Source organism: Melitaea cinxia, chromosome 15 (genome assembly GCF_905220565.1).
Source record: "Melitaea cinxia chromosome 15, ilMelCinx1.1, whole genome shotgun sequence".
NCBI classification, from domain to species: domain Eukaryota; kingdom Metazoa; phylum Arthropoda; class Insecta; order Lepidoptera; family Nymphalidae; genus Melitaea; species Melitaea cinxia.
The window spans coordinates 1,576,507-1,604,204 of NC_059408.1; the positions used below are offsets into that span (position 1 = coordinate 1,576,507).

The 27,698-nt window shown below is 37.1% G+C and overlaps 1 protein-coding gene across 1 annotated transcript; it reads left to right on the plus strand.

Annotated features, from left to right (window-relative positions):
• Positions 1-4,838: 4,838 nt before the first annotated feature.
• On the plus strand, positions 4,839-27,530 carry LOC123660565 (histone acetyltransferase KAT6A). Its single transcript, XM_045595621.1, has 11 exons — positions 4,839-5,783; positions 7,045-7,246; positions 10,560-10,692; positions 11,015-12,192; positions 12,693-12,903; positions 13,009-13,406; positions 13,507-17,551; positions 17,815-17,908; positions 18,860-19,009; positions 24,820-24,928; positions 25,821-27,530. Exons 1-11 carry the CDS (start codon positions 5,238-5,240, stop codon positions 26,102-26,104), a joined length of 7,350 nt encoding a protein of 2,449 aa, XP_045451577.1. The 5' UTR covers positions 4,839-5,237; the 3' UTR covers positions 26,105-27,530.
• The last annotated feature ends 168 nt before the right edge of the window (positions 27,531-27,698 follow it).

Genomic DNA, 27,698 nt, shown 5'->3' on the forward strand with positions numbered 1-27,698 from the left:
AACCCAAAATATACATACAAAATTTTAACCAAATCAGTTCAGCTGTTTAGGAGTTCAGTGACAAATACACACACAGAAAGAAAATTAAGATATAGATATTAAATAAAATTCTTCAGTTTCAATTTTTATTGTCCGATAAAACAAAAATGTTGAACTATCTATTTCTCATTAGGAATTATAGTTGTGTAAAAGAATTAATAAAATGATGTTTTACTGACAAGTATTTAAATATCCCATTTGTAAAAAATAAAACTAGATTTCTCCAAATGAGTGCATCCACATATGCTTATATGGGTCATAGCTTTCCTCTATGATCAGATGTAATCCTAAAAAATTTAACTTGTAAGTTGTGTTGTAGTAAATAAAAGTTGATTTAGCAATTATGAGATTAGAATGTTGAAAACAACTTATGTTTGTGGGTTTTATTTAGTATAGATAATAACAAAAGCAATATGAAGGAGCATTAAAAATACATCAATCTTAAACAGTTATAAAAAAGTTTTATTGTTATAATATTTACATTACAAAAAAAAAAAAACAAGTCACTTCGGTAACAAAACATACAAAAAATAATCATTAATCAAGAATAACATTTGAATGAAAATGTCTTAATATAATTTTTATATATAAAATATTAATTTCTAATAACAAAAAGAATATAAAAATAATCAACAAAGTAACTAAATTATGAAATGATAAAGCAAATCCAAGTCATTACTTTTTAATTAAACTACACAAAAAGTGTATTTTTTTTTAACAATATCTACAATTGGTTTACTATCTATATAATACTGTTTTTTTTTTAATGGTAATGTTAATGTCAATTTTAAGAAATATCAGAGGTAGTTGTAATAATAGTTAATTAATAAAAACAAAAATGAGAAAGGAATTTTTCAAAACTAGTCCAAGTTCACTTTACATTTAACGCAAATAAGGACACTAAAATTTTTATTTTAGTACTTTACATTATATTAGAAATAGTTTCAACTCAATACTACGACTCTCCATATTTAAAAAATTTAGCTTCAAAAATTTAAATTTCTTTGAAAAAAAAACAAAAACCCAATTTTGAAAATTACCTCTGAAATTATAATAATACATCTCAAATGTCAAGTTTTTATATCTCTATGTTATAAAATTGTCTTAAAAATAAATCAATTTTCCACGTCTTTAAACACTATCGAATATTTAATTAAATGGACTTGCCAATTTGGTATTTTCTCTTCATCCCCCAGAAGAGGCATACATCTGTACACCTCAATAATATTAAAATTGTTTATTGAGTTCATAATTTTACTTATCCTACGAGTGACACGAATGGAATATTTATCCGGATTAATCCTGCAGATGTAGTTTGGTACTGCATTAATATCTTTAGCTTTCGGTATGTTTCTCTTCCTGTAATGTAATAGCAATAATTATGTGATTTTTATTTAGCTAAGCTAGCTAAAGTATCAGTGAGTACTTGTTACCACATATAAGTAAATATTGTTGTACTTATGTTTGTATTTGATGTGAATAAAACATTTTCTAATATTTATTTTTATTTTATTGTGTCCAAAATGTCTTATTAATAAAATTTGATGTTGGTTTACGTTTGAGTTAATCTTATTTTATTTTACGTAAAATTTACTTTTCCTCTTACGACAATATAGTTAAAATAATCACTACAATAATTCAATAACATTTTTTTTTTTTTCATTTTAAGCAAATGCATTATCATAAATATTATCAAGAAAAATTTTAATTGAAATTAAAAAATAAATATCTGGTAGTTAAAATTAATATTCTTTTTATATAATATTATTTTTATTCGGCATCGTTTAGTGAGTATGGTATGATGGTATGGGCGTATATTTCAAGAAACTTACCCCATGACGAAATTAATTTTGCAATAAAAGCAATTTAATGATTTCACAACTGTCTTAGCGAAAATAATTTAAAACACGTCTCAGGTTCTGTTAAATACGTTAATTTTACTATAAGAAGCACATTTATTATAAATAAAGACAAAATAAAAATGCGGTTGACGTTGTTTACAAAATAAACTTTTCTAAAAAGCGCGCTAATGTCGCTGACAACGCAATCTTAGTTTGATCTTTGATTTTGAACGTTTTTCTTAGTAAGTAATTTTATTTTAAATGTAAATTCTTTTTGTTAATCACAAAAAAAAATTGTGTTTATGCTAATAATTTAAGTGATTAAATCATTTAAAAGAGTTTTACTAAGTTAAATAATCTATACATATATAAAAGCGAAAGGTCACTCATCACGAAATCTCCAAAACTATAACACATACAAACTTGAAATTTGGCAGGTAGGCTCCTTATGAGACATAGGCATCCGCTAAGAACGGATTTTACGAAACTCGACCCCTAAGGGGGTAGAACGGGTTTGGAAGTTTGTATGAAAGTCCTATGTTTTTGAAGTAAGAGACGTAAAATTTAAAATGTATGCTCTATAAATGATAAGAAGGTGTCCAAATAATGTATCTTTAGAAATCAACTCCCTTTTGGGGTTAAAACGGTGGATGGTAGGTTGAATCACTCATCACGAAACCTCCGAAACTATAACAGCTACAAACTTGAAATTTGGCAGGTAGGTTCCTTATAGGGCGTAAACATCCGCTAAGAACTGATTTTACGAAAATCAACCAATAAGGGGATAAAACGGGGGTCGAAAGTTTGTATGAAAGTCCTATATTTTTGAAGTAAGAGACTTGAATTTTAAAATGTATGCCTTATAAATGATGATAAGGTGTCCAAATAATGTATCTTTAGAAATCAACTCCCTTTTGGGGTTAAAACGGGGGATGGTAGGTTTACTCACTCATCACAAAATCTCCGAAACTATAACAGCTACAAATTTGAAATTTGGCAGGTAGGTTTTTTATAGGGCGTAGACATTTGCTAAGAACGGATTTTATGAAACTCGACCCCTAAGGGGATAAAACGGGGGTCGGAAGTTTGTAGAAAGTAATATGTGTTTGAAGTAAGAGACTTGAAATTTAAAATGTATGCTCTATAGATGGTGAGAAGATGTCCAAATGATGCATCTTAATCTGTATGTATATATATATATAAAAGTGAAAGGTCACTGACTCTCTCATCACGAGAACTCAAAAACCGCTGGATGGTCCATCCATCCAGGATGGACAAAGATGAAATTTGGCAGGGAGTAGATATAGTAAGTAGACGTCCTCTAAGAACGGATTTTGCGATATTCCACCGCTAAGGGGTTTTAATTGGGGTTGATAGTTGGTATGAAACATATACAGCCTGAAAATAAAACTAAAAATGTGGTGTATAGAGAGGTTTTATAAAAATAACTATTAAATTATACTAAATTGTGCCTTTTAAAAAGTTACTCACAGTGTGATAAGCATTTCAAGTGACTGAAATAAAATAAAAAATTTGCTTTAAACATCTTAATAGTACTGCATATCTTTATAACCACGCGGACGTAGTCGCGGGCAACGGTTAGTGTATTATAAAACAAAGTCCCCAAAAGTGTATGTGATCGATTCGCTTAGAGTCTACAGAACGGATTTTCATGCGGTTTCAACGATGGAGGCGGGGCTTCACGAAGAAGGTTTACGGAACGGCTACGCCAATTTTGATGAGACTTTCACTGGAAGTTTGCCGGGAAAGCTTTGTGACACACTGATTTCAACGCGGGCGAAGCCGCGGGCACAGCTAGTTATAATGCATTTACACGTTAAACATTATGATAATATATAAGTAATTAACACTAGTTAAAACATTTTTTTTAGGAACTGATCAAACTAATTTCTATGGATGGATTTGTGATGTGATAACGTCTTATAAATCGATGCACACCGGCTTCATGCACGAAAAAGTGTCTCGTTCCGCCTGAGTCTGAGTGTGCAAGCGAGAGCGCGGAACAAGCGATAGAGAGGCACGATCGGCCCAAGCGTTGGCTTATGACAGACCTTTGTGACAGACACATAATAAATTTGTTAATTAACTCCTTTGTATTATACATAATAATGATAATTCAGTGATAATAATTCAATTCATAAAAGTATGCAATTTTTTATCAATGTTTCCTTATGACGTTATCACGTAAAATTATCGTCCTATTGACTTTACTATTTTCATTAAAATGTTATTTTGATATGTAAAGCGTTAATATAATGATTTTCTCGTTTATTTTAATTTTGGTCTAAAAATTATAAATCACTAGTGCGTAAACTGAAATTCACATCGTTGTTAGCGACCTCATCGTTATTGTTATAAATAAAAAACAAATATAGCTCTAGATTAAACCTTTTTAAATTTCATACTTTATTTCTTTGAAATATAAAATATGCCAATTTAAAGTATTTTTTATATACATGAACACTCAATAAGTAATTTATCGTTATAAATATATTATTAAATACTTGTTTCGATTTGGAACAGACATGTATAAAAATTATTATTTTTTAATACGTGATTGTCATTCAAAATGTAATTAACCTCATCTCTTCACCTTTACTTAACCATAGACAATGATATGATTAATTATGAAGTAAATTTCAATTAAAAATGGCAATACAAATGTGACGGACAGGATATCAAAATTATTTTTTCTTATAGCAATGAAACTGATTGATAGCCATTTTGAAGAGCCTTTTGTTAGTGTTTTGTGAATGTTTTCAACAAAATTTTGATAAAAATTAAATCACATGAATATTATTATGCGTCCTTATGATGCATCCATGTGATGCAATATAAAAATAAAATATTACTCTCATAGAAACTACGTTACAGTGTTGTTTGTTTGGTGAAGGCGCATTGTGAAAAAATAACCGGAACGAACTGTGCCGTATTTTAGTTTTATTTTCATATTTGTGTATCTCAGGACGCTAACTGTGATAGTGGATGGTTTTATTTAATCGTAATAGTGAACTAATTAGGTGAAAGAACCTTATTTACGTCGCGTGTATTTGTTCGCTACGTAAATTGAGATCGCCACAAGATGGCCGCCATCGGATGCCCGCTCCGCCAAAACCCGCTCGTGAGGCCCGATGTGTCATCCATTGACGATCTTTGGTGCATGTTGTAAACTGGCGTCTCTCACCGTGGCCGATTTTACCGGTCGCTTCCGGCGAAGTTCCATTTTGTAAAATGGAATTTCGCTCGAGGCGCCAAAATACGATGGGTGTTGACACATCTCTAGCTGCAATACCGTACCGTTACTTTGACGGCCGAACAAAATAATTGTTGATAAAAATGAGCGACCCAGACGACGTTGGAAAAGAAGTGTGGAAGCGATGGATTCTTGAGGCGATACATAAAATAAGGTCACAAAAACAGAGACCGAGTGTGGAGAGGATATGTCATGCAATAAGACAGCACCACAACTACCACGAAGATGTTGTTTCGGAGCGGTTGGAGTGCGCAGTGCGCGAGGGTGTAGTACTGAAGGTATATAACAAGGGACAGAGTTCGTACAAGGATCCAGGGGGGTTGCAGAGCAAGGTTTTGCGAATAGCTGCCGATGTGGACGTATCGCGCGCGGTCGCTAAAGCAGTGCGCGAGTTAGGGGAACGAGACGGTTCCAACTTAAAAACAATTGAGAAACATTTGCGGCAAGCGTACCAGGTGTCAGTGGAGGATAACACAGACGTGCGTAGTATCTTACGGGCCGCTGCCAAGCGAGCTGTGGCCAGAGGACTGCTGCTTCACCACGCGGGGAACTATAAGGCGACCGAACGACCGCTGGCAGCGACTGATAGAATTGCCAAACAAAGAAAGTTGCAGGAGAGTCCGGAGGATGTAAGTTGTATATTAACAAAATTTACTTAACTCAGCTTTAAATTAAAATAGTATTAAATCGTTACAATGAAACAAAAATTATTAACATTGTTTTTTTTTTTGTATTGTAAATTTCAACAACAATAAACATACTTCCATTCATAAACATTCTTATCTATAAATAAAAATAAACATCACTACAACCCATTCATATCTAACACTGAATGAATTGTTATGATTTAATTTATTGCATAATATTACAATGCACTGGTGTTTGAATAAAAATGAAATATTTATGTTAATGTGAAAAATTAAGTGATACAATTTAAACATCAAAGCAATAGATATAAGATGGTCTTTATCTAATGTCCAGTGCACTGAAATATGATTCATATAATGGAGATTTTTATGAATCAGTTATGAATCATGTAATAAAAAAAAGTTGATGCGTAAAATTCAAGGAAGTAAAAAGTTGCTTAATTTTATCACTTAACTATTGTAGTAATTTTCCATTTATCTAAATGCCGTGTTTGAAGTATGGGTTTGTTGATTTATTGATGTGAACAAATTATAACTATTGTTTAGATTTTTAAATAATTGTAATCTTATTAAATACTAGCTGTGCCTGCGAGTTTGTCCACATAAAATTTAACAAAAAAGTTATTTTCAGTCAAATAAAAGTAGCCTAAGCTACTCCTTACTATATCAGCTATCTGCCAGGAAAGCCCCTTTCAAAATCGGTCCAGCCATTTTAGAGATTAGCCGGACAAACAGACAGATATTAATTCTAAAAAATGTTATTTTGGTATATGTACCGTGTATACATACATCCATATGCATTTAGTAAAAAGTGGTTATTTTAATATTATAACAGATACTCTATTTTTTTTATTTTCTTATTAAATATAGCTTAAGATATTATATAATATAAAATCGTGTATTTCGATAAAAAGATTTGACAATAATAAAAATTGACAATAAATTTCACTGTAGTGGGATGCTTTTTTGCAATAAAATTCTTTGATTATGAAACTTTATTATTAAGAAATGAGTGTAACATTAGCTTCACTTTAAAGTATAACTTAATTGATTAAAACAAGTATAATATTTATTTGTAAAATGGCATCAATTGCCAAAAAAGTGCTTTTGTGATCAAAGTGCTTTTGAAGCCTACTTGGATAAAGTCATTTAGTAGTATAACTACTCAACTAATTAAAGAACTAATACACTTCATTAGAAAAGTATAAATGCTAAATAAAATAGAAATAATGATAATTTTCAGAAGCAAGCAAGTCCAGCAGGTGTGCCGGTGTGTGCGGAGTGCCTTGGTACCGATGCTAAGAACCGTCTCGGAGCGAGCGAGAGCCTCATCTGTTGTGTACAGTGCAAGTCGTATGCTCACCCCACGTGTCTCAACCTCCTTGAGTACATTAATTTATCAACACTAAAGGTAAAAAAAATTGATAAAAAAATCTTTATATTAGGTAACTAATGAAGGACCCACAATTTGTTTTTTCTTTGTTTTTTAATAAGTAATCTAATAAAATTTTCGTGTCGCGGTGTTTGTAGTTGAACTCCTCCAAAACGGCTTGACCAATTCTCATGAAATTTTGTGTGCATATTGAGTAGGTCTGAGAATCGAACAACATCAATTTTTTATCTCCCTAAATGTTATGGGTGACTACCCTTAACATTTAGGGAGATGAAAAATAGATGTTGGCCGATTCTCATAGATACCGGGTAAGCACAAAAAATTTCATCAAAATCGGTCAAGCCACCCCTAAATTTTTTTTTAAATTTTAGATAATTTTTTTATGTTTTTTTTATGATTTGGCATTGAAAAATACACACAACCCTAAATTTTCACCCTTCTACCACCAAACACTATTTTTAAATAGCGTTTAGCAGCAAGACAACGTTTGCCGAGTCAGCTAGTATATTATATAATACTTTACAATACTATATTTTAAGGGCTTGTTTCACAGTTGTGGATAACGCTATTTGACAATGACAGTGTCTGACACACAGATTATATCTATAATCTATATAGGATGATCAGTTTGAACTCAAATTTTTTTAAAATGTTTATTTTAAATAAAGCTATTCTTATTATTTATAATACTATAGGATAAGTGTTTACACTGATCATTCAGGGTCATAGCAATGATTATCTACAATGAAATATCTAGTACTCAGTTGTTGTTATAATTTAAACATATAACAATTTGTGTTTGTGAATCTATACACCTGGTCTATGTTACACATGTTGAACCTTTTTCATTTACATATGTAATAAAAGAATTAGCAGTCGGCTATATAGGTTGTATTTATCTTATGCTCGTTTTTAAGAGATCTTAAACTTCATGAAAAAGATCAAGCGCATTGTTAGTTAAAGATAATGTCTCATTGTGAACACAACATGGTGTAAACAACATATATATATATATATATATATATCTTATATATAAAATTCTTGTGTCACTATGTTAGTTACAATACTCCTCGGAAACGACTGGACTGATTTTGGATATATATATATAAGTTTTTAAGAGTATTCACAGGGCTGTAGTACATTTTAGTTGTCAATATATTTGTATTATTACTATGATTTTTCTTTTAATAAGATTGATTGATTGATTTCCTTTGATTAATTTAAAAGTACAGCATTAAAACTTTTATCAATGTTATTAAACTTTTATAAATTAATATCTCAGTTTAATTTTTTATTTTTTATTTAATTAGGAAACAACATTAGCTTATGATTCTTTCAAATTGTTTGACATTTTTGGTAATTCTGTTCATTTCTGACTGTTGCAGTTGTAACAAAGTCAATAGTCAGATTATATTCATACAGAAAGAAATAATAAAACTTGTTTCACTCATTCCTAAGATTTGCACACTCATACAATCCAAGTGACTTAACTGTTTGTAATATTACTATAGATTTTATTACATAAATTTTAATAAGTGCTAGCCTCAGACGTAGTATGTACATTGTGCAAGCTCTCAATGAACCTGTTTGCATTGTCCTGTATAAACACCAGTTTGTCGACAATTTGCTAAGCGGTAATTATATTGTTTTTGTTGATAGTTAAATTAGCTGTTTGTGTTTCTTTTAATGAAGTTTTATTTTACTGATTTTTTTTTTCACAGTAATATAAAAATTGATATAGGAAATTTTTTGGGCAACTGTATTGATTTGATTACAGTGGTATGAAAAAAAATTTAGGGTAACATTGGTCATTGTGATAATTTGATTTAAATTAAAAAAATAAATAAATGATGCTTATTTAACATTTAAACATTTTTATGGGATAATTTTAATATATAGAATACGGTTTTCTGTTATCTTAAAAAGAAATATATGAAAATACAAACATAATATTGTCAGAAACTAAGAGACTGAGTTATTATTAAATACTTTTACTAACTGAGGTAGGACACTAAAAATATGGAGTAGCCTGACTAGGGTAGTACACCCCGGCCTGACTGTTTGTGTTTCTGTTGGTGAGTATGGTGACCTCCTGGAGAGAATTGGGGATAGGGTCGGCAACGCGCTTGCGATGCTTTTGGTGTTGCAGGCGTCTATAAGTTATGGCAATCGCTTACCCTCAGGTGAGTGATTGTTTTCCGACCTAGTTAAAGTATAAATGATAGAAGTATAAATATAGAAAAAAAAACAACTAATAGAGATATAATAAAAATAATAGACAGTCAAAGTAAACATGTAAACATACAAAATTTGAATAGATTTATTGTCTGAGAAGTTCGTATTATAGTGTCAAAGCGTAGAGCCTCGTTTGCAGCATGCAAGTCAGTTGGGCGAGTAGAGGGTGACTATGTGAGTGAATTGGCTTACTAGAGATATTATTTTGACTTAGCTCTATACAAATTATGTTAAAAATCTATCACTAGTAAGCAAAACAAAAGATAGATTATTGAAATCGCCTATAAATCTTTTTATAAACGTGAAGTTTTCGCTGCATAACCACGACTAACGAATTGTCAAAGCATAATGGTTCATTCGCAGCAGGCGAGTTAGTAGAGTCAGTAGTGAGTGATAATGTAGTGAAGATAGAGAGAGAGTTACGTTTCGTAAACTTTACTTCAGTCGTGTGGTCTAAAGCACATTCGTTTTTCTTTTCTTCCCCACTGTCGCCTTCTGAAGTCGGTACATTTTATTTTCTCGTGAAAATTAAAATTCTTAGTAAGTGTAATTTTTTTTCCGTTTGCCTCGCCTGATCACACTTTTCGTAACACTCTCGTCGTGCATTCAACAGGTTACTTCCCAAGTCAGGCTTGCGTAAAGAAGTTTTACTTCAAAAATTTGGCGAGCTAGTAGAGTTACAAGAATAGTGTTTATATGTAGATGAAAAAAAATTAATGAACACGCTAGTCGCTACTACGATTTTTATCATAGATACCACTAATTTCTCTATTATGGTACCAAATTGGAGTTGCCTTCTCAACTAAACAAGAATCATCCAAATTGGTTCATAAACGGCGAAGTTATCTGCGAACACACACACACACACATATATATATATATATATATATATATATATATATATATATATACAGTCGAATTGAGAGAGCTTGTTTTTTAACCGACTTCCAAAAAAGCAGGAGGTTCTCAATTCGACTGTATTTTTTTTTTAAATGTATACATACATCACACTACATCAGAACTTTTGACCGGGTGGACCGATTTCGACAATTTTTTTTTTTAATCGAAAGATGGTGAGTGTCGTTGAATTGGGTAAAAGTGTCGCTAATGAGTGGGTCGCGGTGTTGCAGGGCGCGCGCTGGTGCTGCGGCGAGTGCGCGCGCTGCAGCGCGTGCGGCCTGAGCGGCGAGTGGGCCTCGCGCTGCGCCGCCTGCGCGCGCGCCGCGCACCCGCGCTGCCGCCGCCCGCCCTGGCGCTGCGACCGCCACGCGCCCAGGTGACCGCGAGCTGCTTCCGTTTGCTTGCGTTACGAGGGGCCCGTGCCCGCCGGTGGGACATTACGGGCTGAATCGTTTTGGCTGAACATTTTTTATTTAGCTAATATCCATGTAAAAAATATAAATCGAAATGATAAATGTTAAATATTAATTGTTGACTGACCAAAATTATTTCTAGTAAAAATATTATAATGAGGTTTGATATAAACTTCAAAGAGGAATATTTCATGCATACGTGGGTACGCGACATATTTTTTACATTTTTTTTCTCGTCTGTAACGCCTAAAATCGAAAATATCTCGTTTCAGGACGACGATGGGGGGGACACCGAAGAAGCGGAAGCCGAAGACGCCGGCGCGACGCATCGAAACGGACGACGAGCCCTCCGACGGTAATGACTCGCCGTACGCGCGCCTCCCGTCCGAACAGAGAATGTCGAAGGAGAAGCAAAAGTTTTTCAGATTCTCAGCATTCAATCTAGTGAAACGGCGCCGGTGTAGGGAGTCGTCGAGCGAGTGGGAGGACTGGGAGGGGTCGCAGTGGGGCGGCGTGCGAGTCACGCGCGTGCAGCGCCTCGAGCTGCGTCTGGAGCGCCGCCCGCCCTCCCACCACTCTTCGTCCGACGCGGAGCCCGCGCCCTCCGTGCCTCAGCCCACCATCTTCGAGCGCCTAGCCTCGGACGCGGACGGCGGCGGAGCTTGGGGGTTCGCCGCCGAGGCGCAGAAGCAGCGATTGGTAGACGCTCGCGTCGACGAACCCGTAAAGCGTACGCTCGAAAAGAAACGAACGCCAGACACGCGGTGGTCGCCCGACGATCGGCGCTCACTCGACGAGCGGAGGGCGTCAGATAGGAGGAGATCACCCGCCGTCCGACGATCGCCCGACGGGCCCGAAACGCTCGTAAAACACCGATCGCCATTCAAGCGCGCCTCGTCAGTCAAGCGACTTTCGCCCGACGACCGACTTACGCCGGAAACACGTATCTCGTCAGAAACTTTACGCATCCGCGGTGAGCGGAGATCGCCCGAGACGCAGAGGTCGTTCGACGAGCGGCGGTCGCCCGAGATCCGAAAGACGGTAACCGCCGAGAGCGCGAGGCGCCGGCGCAGGAGCCGATGCGGCGACAGGCTGCTCACCACGCTGTTCGACGGGCTGTCGGAGTTCTACTCGGTGAGCGCGGCGTCGCGGTCTGCGTCGCGCGCGCGTGTATCGGAGCCGGGGCGCGGCCCGGCACAGGCGCAGGCGCAGGCTCGGGCGCAGGTTCAAGTTCAAGCTCAGGTGCCGGTGCTGAAGGAGACGCGCAGCACGTTCAAGCGCTACCAGGCCGCGCTGTCGGAGACGCGGGCGGGCGCGGGGCGGGGGGTAGGGCTGCGCTTGAGCGCGTCGGCGCTGGTGGTGCGCGCGGCGGAGGGCAAGCGCGGCGGGGGCGGCGACGCGCAGGCGCACAAGCTGGCGCGCGCGCCGGGCCCGGCCACCAATCAGACGGGTAAGATGGGTTCGGGAGGCGCGGTGAAAGTGTCGTGGTGGATCTGACCGTCGCTCGCTCTGATTGATGGCCGGCGCTCCGTCTCTATCGCGCTCGCTTTCCTATCGATATCTCTGTTCGGACTCGGTGAGTGCTGTCGGCTTCGCTCCGTTCGGTCGCCGGCGCGGCGGAACGGTTGTCGTTCGGGTGTCGGCAGTATCCACACGTGCACTTTCGCTCGCGCTTCTTGCCGTCGGAGCCAATGTAGAAACGATAAACTCGCTCGGTGTGCGCCCGTCTCCAAGTCCCCTCCTGTTTGTGTATTTTTTAAATTTTGTTTCGCTTTATTTGACATGACTATCGTTCCGTCGACCGAAATGTTGCGTTGAATATTTGTTTAATGTTGTCTTATCTTTTATTTGCTTTGATTCTGTTGACCTCTTCTAACTGTCGTTTCGTCCGAGCCAACGCACCGTGGCCTGTGTCAGTGACCCAGTGGTGACCGTTCTCTCTGTCCGTAGAGGGCAAGCGCCTGCCCCCCGGTGCCACAGAGGCGGACGCGGAGCTGTTCGCGCAGGCGCGCGCGGCGTCGGGGGCGGAGGCCGAGGGCGCCGCGCCGGCGGCGGGCCCGGGCACCGGCCCGCCCCCGCCCCGGAGCCCCTCCGCTATCGAGTTCGGGCAGTGGGAGATCGAAACTTGGTATTCGAGTCCCTTCCCACAGGAATATGCCAGGTGATTATAAATGCGTAAATAATATAAGAGTATTTTTATTAAATATATTTTACGTTAAATTTGATTTAAGAAAAATATAATACTTTTGTTCCATTCGTCTTTCAGGTTGCCAAAGTTATTCCTCTGCGAGTTTTGTCTAAAGTACGCGAAAAGTCGAGCTGTATTGATGCGGCATTTGGATAAGTGCCTGTGGCGACACCCGCCCGCCACTGAAATATATCGTTGCGGGGACATTTCCGTGTTCGAAGTCGATGGGAATGCTAACAAGATATACTGTCAGAACCTCTGCTTACTCGCCAAGCTATTTCTGGACCATAAAACACTGTATTATGACGTTGAGCCATTTTTATTTTATGTATTGACGAAGAATGATAGCAAAGGATGTCATTTGGTCGGTTATTTTTCAAAAGAAAAGCATTGTCAGCAGAAATATAATGTGTCCTGTATTATGACCATGCCACAGTATCAAAGGCAGGGATATGGAAGATTCCTCATCCATTTTAGTGAGTGGTGGAATTATTTTTATATATTTTTGTAGCATACAAGTTTTATTTTGTGTCACCTACATAGACGTTAAATATTAATAAAAACATGTTCTTGCAGGTTACTTGTTATCAAAAGAAGAAGGGCAACCAGGTACTCCCGAAAAACCTCTCTCTGACCTTGGAAGGGTTTCATATCATGCCTATTGGAAATCAGTTATATTAGAATTTCTACATGACCACAGAGACACTCCGTTTACGTTTGAAGACATAGCATTAACGACGGGAATGCACATGAATGATATTGCTGTTACGTTTCAACTCCTAGGCTTTATGAGATATGTTCCTAGCAATGAGTCTGTGAAGTTAGGAATCTGTGTTGATTGGAATAGGGTTGAAAATCATATGAAAAAATTGAAAAGCAAGCCGCGCCTAGAAATCGATCCTGAATGTCTTAGGTGGACACCTTTATTGGCACCGACAGTCAATCCGTTCAGATCGCCAGAAGAAGGATCTGGAGATCAGGATACCGAAAACGACGACGCTGAAATGAAAACGGAGAGTGAAAACACTGAAACTGAACCAGAAACTGTAGCAACTAAGGCTGAGACTAAATCTAAAGTTGAGAATGAGGCTGAGGAAACTCCAGTTGAGGTTACGTCATCGGGTAGGAGACGGACGCGGCCGCTTAAGTATAGCGAAACTACTTATCAAACAACACCGACACTGAGTGACGGTAATCGTAAAAGGAAACGTGAAACCAATAGAAAAATATCTGAAAGCCTGGAGGAGGAAAAGAAAGAGCCAGAAGCAACTTCAAGGAGACAAAGGAGTAAAAGCGTTGCAAGATCGAAAGTTGGGCAAGATGAAAATAACGAGGAAATTTTACCAAGAAATAGAAGGAAAAATCTCAAGGAACCAGCATATGTGTCCGATAGTCAGGAAAGTCAAGAGAGCAATGACATTCAGACTGAAACTCCTGATACACCATCTAATGCCTCGAAATCAAAAACTAAGAAACAGCTCCGTTGGAAGGGACGAAAACGACAAAAAGCTAGCAATAAACCTGCTCGAAGAAGTAGTGGACCCTCAGTCGCAAAGAAACCTAAAATTGACGAAGATAAGCAGGACCAAAATGATTATAAAACTAATGACTCCGTCGACGAATCAGCTAAAAACGTTCCTGCGAGTGTACAAAATCATGTCGCTAAGAATCAAAAGGAAAGTAAACCAGAGAAAGATAAAAATTCGGGTGAAAGTTCCGAAGATTCTTCAGGAGAGGCTGATGATGAGATGGACGTTGAAGAAGGAGATGACAGAACCAGTGTCCCGAGCAAACCTGCGACACCTCGTCCAGTGGAAGAAAATAGCACTGACCATCACACTAGCGACATGGAACTCGATAGCATACACATGGACTCCCCAAAATCTGTAGCCGAAAAAGATCAAGTCATAAGTGAGACAAATAAAGATAAAACTGAAGAAGAAATTAATGTAATCGAAAATGGACCAATTACAACTCTAACTGAAGAAAATATGGAATCAAAAATCAGTCAAAATAACATTGAAAGTGTGAAAACACCTGAAACAAGAAATGGAGAAATTAAGTCACCTGATAAAACACTTGAGGATAAAGATACTATAGTAATATCAGAATCTGATGACAATAACAGCCAAAGCTGTCCTCTACCGTCGCCGAAACCTAGTAACTTAGTTCCCGCACAAAGTGATGAGTTCAAATCTAAAGATGTTTTGGAAAAAGATAGTCCTCAAAGTTCAAAAATACTACCAGTGGTCTCAACGGAAAATTCTCATATAGTTTTGGATGCGAAAGGGCCAGGTGACTCTTCAATATCTAGACCGCCAGTCGATCTTATCGTCCCGCGTATGCATCAGATCGAGACTATAGTCGTCGAGGGAGAGTCCGATGCTGCTATATCTCCACAGACCGGTGTATCTCCTAAAAAACCTGACAAGTCCGTGATAAGTGAATCTCCTAAACAAAAGAAATCACCAGAGAAAGTAAACTCGGAAATGATGTGTGAACAGAAAAAGACTGAAATGCGTAAAGAGACGGTAATTCAGCATCAGACAAATGAAGAAGCCAAAGTGCCTGAAAAGAAGTCACCTACTAAAATCGAAACTATTATACAGAATTTGGATCTCCACAGAGATCTATCAAATAGTTTGAAGAAGCCTGACACAGCACCTAAAGTAGACTCCTATAACGAGATAGATACTCGAAAATTACAAATACCTATTACCAGTAAAGAAAGCGAGATATCGTTTAGAAACGATATGTTAATTACTAGAAAAGATGAAATAGTTGTTTCGCGGAGTATCATAGAAAACGCCATGCCAAATTATCATAACTCCGTTAGTAATTCTATGACAATACAACCAATTAACACGTTGCAAATGCAACATCCTTACTTGAATCATAGAAATAGTGTGAGTAAAGAGTCTCAAGCAATTCAAACTGACAAAGTACTTATCAAAACTAGTGACCCTACTAGGACAATTAATAATATGTCTGATTCTCTGCCTGTGATAAGCAAAAGTACGACTAAGTTAGAAGTTCCTCATCCAATAACGTCTCCTATTGTAAATCCTGTTATACCGAAAGTGCCCAATGTAACTGACATTAGTTTTTTACCAAGATGCCAAAGTGCTAATGCAGCTGTTAATTTAGGAATGGAAAGAACTGATTTAGATTCTAATTTCACCACTAATGCCTTGCAAAACACCTTGAGCAGTTCAATGAGTATAGTTCAGACAAATTCTCAAGATAATAAAAATGATCTTAATCAAAAACCAAGAGAAAAGAGTAAACTGCGGGATGTAAGAGTTAATTCAGCTCACAGTAAATTGGAAAAATCGGATAAGAAATCGGCAAAAAACGAAACGCTTAGGAGCACGCCGGAGCCTAAATTGTTTTTTCCGGAACAAAATACAAATGTGAGGAAACCCGAAACATCTGTCCCTATAAATGTAATCAACACTGTCTCAGTCACTAGTAAATTGGAAGCGAAGACTAGTGACGCACCAAAGAAACAAGACTATTTTAAGAAAGAAAAGTCCAATGCAGCCAAATGCGAATCGAAGAATGCGTCTGTTAAACACGATAAAAGTTGTTCAACTCAACTCAACTTAAAGGCAGCCGAGCAGAACGATTTGAATAAGATGATTCCAAAGTTTAAGTACGACAATGAATTAGTTCCGAAAGCCGACTACGCCATGAATCAAATCCCCAACTATCACACTACGCCCGCGCAATATCCTATGTCACAGTGGCCTCCGTGGGACCCCACTAGGACATGGGACCACAACCGATTTCTCGAAATGAAAAATAATGATAAGAACTACTTAGACAAATTTCAAGGTTTCAATCTACCTCACCTAGATCAGATGCAAAAGTCGCCACAAAAGTTGCATACTAAGTACGATCAAAAAGACTTCCACAATATCGCCTACGGAGCTCTTTCGAGCGGAATATACGCAACAACGGGTCTCCCGCACTTTAAGGAAACGAAAGCACCAACGTCGAAAGCTTCCGATTGCACGCAAAAAAACGAATGCAAACCGACGAAGCAGTCGAAAACGACGACCGCCTGTCAAACTCAATGCGAGAGTAAAAAATCTCAGTCTCATAACACAACTGAGGCACAAATGAAGCAAATGATGCAACGGCAGGTTAACAAACAACAAGATGTCGTTACAAGTTGTGCCGAATTTCGGCAACAGAGCTCGCAAGTGATGACGTCTCCGGGCTGCAAGAGTTTCAATCAGAATGGACCGTGTCAAGAGAAGTCTGAAATAGAGAAAAAGTCGCGGCAGCAGAAGAAAGACGAATCATTAAAGGATACAAGTAAAGAAGAAATGTGCGAGGCTGTCAGTCCAGCTTTACAATCGATGGGGGTGTACACTCCCGACTCAACAAGTAACTCGGTACACTCGGTTCAATATCCGGCCTGCGAGCTAGACGTGAGCCAGCTGGGGCTGGAGTCCCCGACCAGTATAGGCTCGGATCTGGCGTCCCCCTGCTCCATCATGCACATGCACCCGGCCCCGAGCCCGCAGTACCCGCACTCCTCCATACACATCCCCTCCATCATGAGCCAGCCCAACCAGCCGGCGAAGCAGCAGAAGATTAACAGCAGGAATAGGTGAGTTTGTGTTTCACCTTGTTTGAAATTGGCAATTTTTGAACATTTACACAAAATGAATAAATTTTTATAATGAACACTTAAAAGTATTTAAATTTTATTAAATCTTTTTTTTGTATTAATTTATTTTTATTTTGCAATTGCCAACTAACAAAAACTGTGTAGGGATTGGTTTACAGAACAATCAAATAAAGAGTGTGTATCGAAATAGACATCGACAATCGACACAGTAACAGTAAGACAATGTGCAGGAATACAGCGAGCAGCTCGGGCGGCGACAACAAGGCGGGCCGCGGCGCGGCCACGCCCCCCGCGCGCCACCGCGCCACGCCACCCCACCCCGCGCTCCCCGCGCACGCCGCGCACCCCGCCACGCACGGTCAGTGCCACGCGCACCACACACAGCATTGTATATGCTTGACTGCTTTTTAACCGACTTCCAAAAAAGGAGGATGTTCTCAATTCGACTGTATTCTTTTTTTTTATGTATGTTACATCAGAACTTTTGACCAGGTAGACCGATTTCGACAAATTTTGTTTTAATCGAAAGGTGGTGTGTGCCAATTGGTCCCATTTAAATTTATTTGAGATCTAACAACTACTTTTCGAGTTATATCTAATAATGCGTTTTTACTTGACGCTTTTTTCGTCGACCTACGTTGTATTATACCGCATAACTTTCTACTGGATGTACCGATTTTGATAATTCTTTTTTTGTTGGAAAGGGGATATCCCTAGTTTGGTACCATGATAAGGAAACCAGGATCTGATGATGAGATCCCAGAGAAATCGAGGGAAACTCTCGAAAATCCACAATAACTTTTTTCTGGGTGTACCGATTTTGATAATTTTTAATTTAATCGAAAGCTGATGTTTATCATGTAGTCACATATAAATTTTATCGAGATTTGATAACTACTTTTTGAGTAATCTTTGATAACGCGTAGTTGCTTGACTATTTTTTCGTCGATCTACGTTGTATTACTTGTCGATGTAATTGAAGTCGGTTTTTTTTTTTTTCGTTTGCGAGCAAACACAATTTTGTTGGGCAGTTGTCTACCCCTTCATATAGAACTTGTGCCAAAATTATATATTGTATCAAAGTCGGCTGATCATCCTCAACACAGATTATACTAATAATAATCCATATAGAATGTTCAGTCTGAACACAATTTCTTTTTTGTAATTAAACCCTTTGCACAAGTAAATTATTCAATTGATACCAATTATTAGAAATGTTTATGGCAATAAAGCTTATTATGCATTATAGTTTCCAATATGCTCGCTGCAGGCGGCGCGGTGATGCAGGGCGGCTCGGGCTACCAGGGCGGCTACCTGTCGTTCCAGCAGCAGCAGCAGTACCACGCGGGCTGGGCGCCGTCCTGCTCGCTGGCCAAGCTGCAGCAGATGGCGGACGCGCCGCAGCACCCGCCGCACACGCCGCCCGCCCCGCCGCAGGTACCACCTTTTTTTTTATATCACTAGTTCGGCAAACAAGCGTACGGCTCACCTGATGGTAAGAGATTACCGTAGCTTATAGACGCCTGCAACACCAGAAGCATCGCAAGCGCGTTGCCGACCCAATCCCCAATCCCCCAGGAGCTCTGGTCACCTTACTCATCAACAGGAACACAATACTGCTTGAAAGCTGTATTATTTAGCTGTGATCTTCTGTAAGGTCGAGGTACTACCCCAGTCGGGCTGCTCCATATTTTGAGCAGAAAATTCCTGCTGTGCCCTACCTCAGTTAAACCACCTGTCACATTACATCAATAAATAAACGCTGTGTCCGCTGGTGATGTGCATTCTGCGTTTGTCATTTGTATTATATGCCATTGTTTGTCATGCACCCTACGGTCGAATCCTCCCGATTTTAAAATTAGCAGCAGAGATAGAAAGGCAGACATATAAAAGAGAAAGTCAAAGAACAGAAGATGACATATTGTACATTTGTTTTTATATGTATACTTACTAAGGACGCTAGCACATTTTGAACTCTGAAGTTTAGTTATCTAAAACGCAACACAGTATAACATTAAGCGTACGCACACATTGAAACCGCTGTCTACTAGATTTTATACCGACGTAACTAATTTTGGTACTTGAAATTATTAATTTTTAATTTTACTGGTATTGGTTAAGTAAAGTTGTAAGTTTACAGTCAAACTTGCTAACTGTTACTAAATACCTACTATCTGCGTGTCCTTTCACGGCACCTCTCTTACTCTGTATAAGAGGATGTCTAAAGGCGTCAGGGTACCTACTACTTGTTCGCCCCACTATATAATAAAACATGATAGATAATAATACGCTTTATTTTATAATTAAAAATCGCATACGATTAAATGTTATATTTAACATTTTATACTTTACGTAGACAATTGGTAATAACGGAGTAACAAAGAATGTTGCGAAGTTGAGGATTGCATAATAAAATATACTCTCTAATACTCTAAAACAATAGATTATAATATAATAGATACAGTACAATAGAAGACAAAAGCATACATTCGGTTATCTATTTAGATTTGATATTTAACTTTGTACAATAGTAATTGTCTATAAAATAAATATAAAAAAAAAAAAAACAAATGCAGTGTAAAGACAACAGATGGCGCAGATTGTTGTGTTGTTCTTTTTATTTTTTTAAATATAAACCAAATGCATTGAAAAGACAATAGATTGGGAAGAAAGTTATGAATTGCCTGGGAATTTGCGCGTCACGTAAAAAGACAATACATAAAAGCTTACAATAAAGGAGCAGAGATGAGCTTGATGTTTTAAGTATGTATGAATGTGTGTGTATTTAGTATGATAATGTGTTTGTGGTTAACAATAATCTGATAAAAAAATATTGATGTTTACATACATCTTGTTTATATATCATTTTGTTTCCGTTAGTATGTTTGGGCGTATGTGTGAGCTATGATGTCTAAGATTCATAGACCTCGTGTATCGCGGATCAACTAGTTCTGGTAGTAAACAGTTATTGTAGAATTTTACTAAAGGTCCTTCCATGTTTTCCTTCCAGAACTAATCGTCTCTTTTTACGAATTCATATTTCATTTTTCCATCTCCTGTCCACTGCAAATATACAAATGTTTTTACCAGTTATTCGTAAACTTCGTAACGCGTTTGATTTATAAAAGCAAAAGTCAATTTTCTTTTGTTTTATTGCTTCGTCGGGTTCCATATTAAAAGCAGATGATGGACACTTCACTTCTACAATACCGTTATCGTATTTGCCGTTCGGAGTAGTACCCAGAAATGAAAACTCATGGTCTATGAACAATCCACATTCTTGGATGTTCAAAGGAGACGGTCCAAAAATGTATGAAGCTCTGGAGTGGTCCTTGTGCACTACTAAGAATTAATTAACATGTAAATGTAAACCGTTTTTGAGTGATAAAATTCACTATTTTATCCTCATTTTATTGTACAATAATATTTTATATTCTGACGAAAGAAACACTAGATAGGTGTCGCTTGATAATGGCTGCTTGCAGTTTGCAAGTCAATTTTGACGTTTTGTGTCAAGACTTGTCATCAAGTTAGTTTTGCAATCAGTAAACAGTAAATTACAAAAATGTCAGTTAAATGTCCATTAAAAAAGTGAATTAAAATACAATAATTAGAACACTACTGAATTTACAAAAATATTATAATAAGAATTTATAGTAGGTTTTATATCACTGTTAAATACACCCTAAGCCTTCTTGGTGATAAGTAGAACTATTCTTACACTGTAGAATTGTTTTATCGAAAAATAAGTGCTCGATTATCTATTCTACATGGAAACCTATAGCAAATAGCATTGTCTGTATTGTCTCTTGTATTGACTGTTTGGTCTGTATTCCATGTATTCCAAGGTGATTTTCTTTGCTTGAAAGGACGCCACCTTGTTGCCATATTGATTTTTTTAAATATAGCCTTTTTTAAAATTATTTGTACAACTTATTTACAATAAAATATTGAACTATTTTATTTTTAATAGAATTCACTATTTTTCTGCGTTTTTTTAATATATTGTACTATGATTCATCCAAAAATGGACCGTCTTATTTAGCACTTTTTAATTCTTGAAGCACTGTATGTTAATTGTTCCTGCCATGTTTTATAGAAGGGACGTTGCTGAGATCCTTGCCATACAGTATTTGTTTAACAAGAGGGGCACAGTTGGTATTTGGACGCCTCTTGCAAACTCTGGCAAACCAGGATGCTGTCAAAAGTTTCCTCCTAGTTTCTAGCCAAATGGGGCTTGCACTCTGTTATACTGTGCTTCTTTCAACCATTTGCTTACCTTCTGCAGACATTGTACTCACGTTCATCCATGTCGGGCTTCTGGCCAATTTCGCCATAATTGAGAGTCTTGTACCGTAGTTTTTAAAAGACTTTCTTTTTAACATTCCTTTTTTAATAATTTATTTTCCTACGTCTATCTTCTAACTAAATTATTCGTGCATTTGCATCAGTCCCAAAAATAAATCTGTGCATATATGTCTGTAATATGCCGCTGGTATTGAATGTTACTACTGCAGCTCATCGTCCGCTATATGACCTTTTTAATGCATTATTAACTCTTTTTCCGCCTACATATTTTGCGATTCTGGCATTGAAGCTTTCAACTAAATTATTTCTTTACATTATTTGCAAAATTGTATGCATGAAGAGATAATCTATGCGCCAAATCTATAATTTTTTGAAACAATCCAAAACCTGTCATTTCGGGAACAAAAAAGTTTTCGCTATTGGGTTTTTTTTGTAAAAATATGGTTTACAATTACTTTGATCACCGAATATATGGTAGGGCCCACTTTGGATATCCATTTTTATATTGGTTACTTTTTCTGTGAATGGTATATCTCGTCCAGACCAGTATTTAATGGCCGAATCGACTCTCTAACGTAATTTTAAATACTTTTCTTTCAATAGTTTTCTGCTTCTAATGTGGTAAAAAGTGTTGGTGGAGAATGCTAGAAGTGCATTGCAATAATTCTGCAAAAGGTGGTTTTTACATTCTACTTTAGCTACTGTTAAATTTTCGTATGGTCGGGCATTCCTAATGCAAGCATAGGTACTGGCGTCTCCATCTGCAATTAAGTGGGAATAAATAAGTCCATGGTCAGATAAGGAACTTTTGGAACCTTCCGTTATAATTGCAGCTTCCATTGCAGTTGAAGGACCACTAAAAGTTTTACAGTATGCGTGTTCTGGAGGCTCCATTTCTTTATTTGTTGAACGAGAACATGTCACGCAATATTTATTTTTCATTCCACTGTAAAGCACTTTTTTGATGTGCTGTCCAAAAATTGCAGCAGTGCCAGAAGAAGCATTATAATTTGTTCTGTATGATCGCTTACACCAACATGCATCCGCAATTACAGCTATCATTCGCACCCCTTGAGGTGTCACAATCCCGATACGTTTAGCATGCTCGACTTCTTTCCCTGCCTCAATCATGCAATGGTTTGTCGTTTGTTCCCACCATTGGCAAACTTGATCGTGTGTGAGTTCATACAACCGCAGAGATATCGGTGGGATGTCGGCATGGTCAAGGACAGCAGTTATCTGAGCATAATCAGTACCAGTGGACATAAATCCAGCTACAACTTCCTGATTGATGTCCATTTTATTATCGTCTTTGCGCACTGTTTCAAGCGTAAACTTTTCACTACACATTTTGCAAAGAAGTTCAAAATTTGAATTAAGGCCATCTTTTTTTTCTTTAATTATGCTTAGATACTCCATCTTGCAATTAAAAAGAGAAGTGTGGCTACTTATTTGGAGTAGCTGCTCAAACAGGTAACCAAACTCGACTATTCTTCTGCCTTTTGGCTTATATTCTTTGCTTGCGCAATCCTGCTCCTGAAAATAAATAACGTTATTATTAGGTACCTACCTAAGGTAAATCAAATAAAACAAATTACTAATAGACGTTGTTACAACTTACAATTGAAATTTCATTTTGTTCATCATCACCTGCGGAGACATCGAAGTTGCTCTCCCTGTCAATAAAAAAAAGCATATATTTTCTAATACAAGTCATATTAAAACGCTGAAATAGATTTGTGATTTCTGAATAAAAATACTTACAAAGTCTCATTACTTTTGTTTAGTGCTACGTGTGTAGTTTTTTTGTCTTTTATCCAAATCTCCGAATTCGTAGCATCTACGAATACAAATGTTTAAGCATTTATTTATATACAAATATTGAAGCAGTTTGATTTTCAAACGCTGTATCTAGTTTCTACCATTCTGAAGTATAAATTGACAACTAAATCGATTTATCACAAAAAAAAAGCAACCAACACGAACCCCTCCTTAGTCTCCACCGAGAAGGGTTTAGGGTGGAAATCTGTTAAATAAGCTGCGCGTAGGCGCGCAATTAATTTGACAGGTTTTCCCCGCTGATAACTATGTCTATTTATTATATAAAAAATTCTTAATGCAGTGTATTTAGCTATACTGGTGATTATTCAGACCCGTCTTTTTTAATTTTTTGAGATTACTGTGATGGTTAAAAAGTAATTGTGTGAAAAATTTGTATGGGGTTATAGAATTTTTATGGTGTTACTCTGGAGATGAATATATTATCTTTCATTTGAAACCAAGATATCCTTGCAGTGTGACTTCAAATTAATTAAAATTGTACCCGAAAATCACTGGCATTTGTGGAAAAATGTGATAGCGTCCTTAAGCCAATAACGTCCCATTGCTGATCATAGGCCTCTTTCTCTATGTAAGAGAAGAATTGGGGCTTAATTCACCACTTTGTTTCACTGCGGGTTGGCGTATATGTTCCCCTACTATAACGATCGCTATCAGTTGTTTATGATAACAACCGGGACCGATGGCTTGACGTGTTCTCCGAGGCATGATGGGAAGAACAGTCAAATATCCAAATTTTTAATTTTAGGCGATCACGTGGCGTATATTTTAGTTCGAGGTTTCGAGAAAGTTGTACCAGTTGAGGTTAGAATTTGACATAAATATCAAATTAGAATTTAGATACAGTTATCTCATATGCTTAGTTTGAAAACCTATTACTGCTATTTATCGTCTGTTTATAACTTCTCAATATGGAAACTTTCTAATAGTAAAAATTAGTAAATTGGTCTTGATCTAACGATATAACTGGATCACACCCAGAGGGACACGTGACCAGAGCTCCTGGGGGGGGGGGGGGGGATTGTAGGGTCGCGATGCTCTCGCACTTGCAGGTGCCGGTAACAGTAGTAATTACATGTTAATAGTACAACATGTTCCAGTACACCCAGCAGGCGGGCACGCCGCCGGCCGGCCACTACCACGCGCCCAAGTACTACGCGCCCGCGCACAACCAACTGGAGTCGCCGAGGAACACGCGGAACACCACCAGTGAGTTACTTGCCACCAGTGAGTTACTTGCCACCAGTGAGTTACTTGCCACCAGTGAGTTACCACAACGACCGCTCTAGTGTAGTGGTGCGTGTAGTCGCCTAAGCTCCAATCCTTTGCTTACGTGGAGAAAGACAGCAGTGGGATGATACAGGCTGAATGAACGAACGATTGCTTACAATATCCTGTCTACGGTACAGATCAATGAACAACAATATGCATAAATACATATTTACACATTGCCTTCGTGTATTGTATCGAACTGGTATCATTCGTACGGTGTAGCGCTGTACCTACTGATCCTTCTTTCTGTTTCGTGGGATGCGGGCTCGATACCCATTTAAGTCTGGGTGTAATATTTATATTCATATATGTATTATTTCTATGGATATTTATTTAAAAAAAAATTCACCAATAAGAAAGCTGTTACCTATAACACACATTAAGTTGCTTACATTAGAAACAGATGACTTATGTTAAAAAAATACTAATAAAATAAAATTAAATATCAGTATCGGACGTACATGTTGCTGATAATATTCTATTAATTGAAGTTTTGTTCTCAACAACACTAAATAAAAAATTAGTGAAATAATTGTACGTTGAACAGACATTGTTGTCTTACAACAGAGAGTTGACTTGTGACTTCACTGTTTATCTGTTTAGTCACAAAACTTTATTTTAGTAACTGTAATAAGCACTTGAATTTTTTCTAATATGTATTTCAAAGGCAAGGCTGTAACTTGAGCAATACATGACATTAACACATGAGTCTACACTGGGATATGTCAGCTTTTGACTAAAAGGCGAAAGATTTATGCGTTTTGAAGGGAAACCAGAAATGCTTTTGACTAACTGTAACCCCTAACTACAATTGTAATGACATTTCCAGGTAATCTAAGTCCAATGCAACATGTCCAAATGGGTCCCGGATCAAGAATGTCACCGAATCTAAACACTCACATCATTAGCCAGTATGGACTCAATGGTTACCGGGTTCCACCTCAGCAGCAGTTCAATAACCTACCCGTCCAGATGATGAATGTCCAACCAGGGGTCCAATACCCTGGACCAGATCCGAGGGCCCAGCAACCCAACGTTTACGCTTATGCGGGTTACATCAACCCTCCTCCGACCCTGGCCATGCAAACACTTAACTCTACTATGCGTCGGTAGCCTCGACCGAAAACCCAGTGTCGAAAACAGTGATAGTTTTCAGTGATCGAAAATAAGACGGTTTACACCGACGTTACAGTGAACTCTCAGCATACTTATATTTTGGTATTTCTATCGTTTTATGAACTATCTTGAATAGACAATTTTAAAACCCTGACCAAAAAGGATTGTATGATATATTATGTATAAGGCATAGTACAAATAACATAAAGCTTTTAAGACCTTGTTTGTATATAACGTTTATGTATTATTGTAATTACGATTGACTTTTAACACCACTTCGGTTGCCTTATCCTCTGCACTGTCGGACCTCGTTCTTCTGTTTTATCAGTAAAGTAACATCGTCTTTTTATATTTTTTGTAAATTGTAAATGATTTATCGTACATAGTGCCCGGTATTAAAGCTGAATAAAGTACAAAATTGCTGATAAATGTATTTAGAAACTGTTATATAATAATGAGAACTATGTCAGGGAAATGTAGCATAATAAAATAGTGCAATAAGTGTAGAATTTTTTAAAAAAAATTGCATGTTTTATATCGTCCAGCAATAAAGTATTGTTTAAGCTCGGCTAAATCAGCACTAGCACTGTGATAATCATTTGATTGTCATCGATGTTACAGCTCGTTCTGACGTCATCATAAATTATTAATATTTATTTGTTATTTTCCAAAGAATCATCTATTTAAGAACGTCAGAATAAGGGTGCAATTGATTTCAAGGCAAAGAAAATTTTATGTTTAACCATGTTAAAACTCTACCTTGTATGTATATCATGTAATACTATTTTTATTTTAAAATGTGTACAGTTTGTATGTAATTATGATTTAGATTATCTTATTTTAATCTCTTCTCAGAAGTGCCTCTTTCTCGTCTCTTATGCTTAATTTCCGTGTAAGATATTGTAAATGTACTGCTTCTACTTAACACAAGGCTGTATAAATAGTACCGTAACACTAGGATATTTGTATTAAAATAACATTTTTTTTTTAAATTTTATCAATGTGATAGTATTAAAATGATATGGAAAAAGAATGGATTATTTTTCCCTTGGATAAGTTGCATAGGAAAGCCTAAATGATAGTGATTTTTTTTATATTTAGTATGTAGTAAAGTATAATTTCTTTTTTACGCTTCGCACTTAAGAATTATTTTCGTGTTATCGTCGTTAATTTATTGCCAAATGTTAACACTTATCTTTAAGTTAGTTGAGTTGAACATCGGTCTTATAGATAGGCTCATACGTTACAAAGCAAGCGCGGCGCCGCCCGTATCCGTTAGATTAGTAATTTATTTTTTAAGATCTGCTCCTTTAAGGTTATAAATGTTATTTGTTACTAATGTGTAGTATATAAAATATTGTAAATATATAATATTAAGACTTGTAGCAGGTGTTATGACACAAAATATAATTTTGTGAATAAATCTGCAATGTGTTTGATTTTTCCCTTTTGTGTTTTATTTATTTATATGTAATGTGTATGTATGTATATGTTTAATTATTTGAATATTTATTATAAATTTATTGTAACTTGTACACCTATGCTGACGCTAGATTTCCTTTGCCCTAAGGTTGCCTGAAAGAGATCGCTT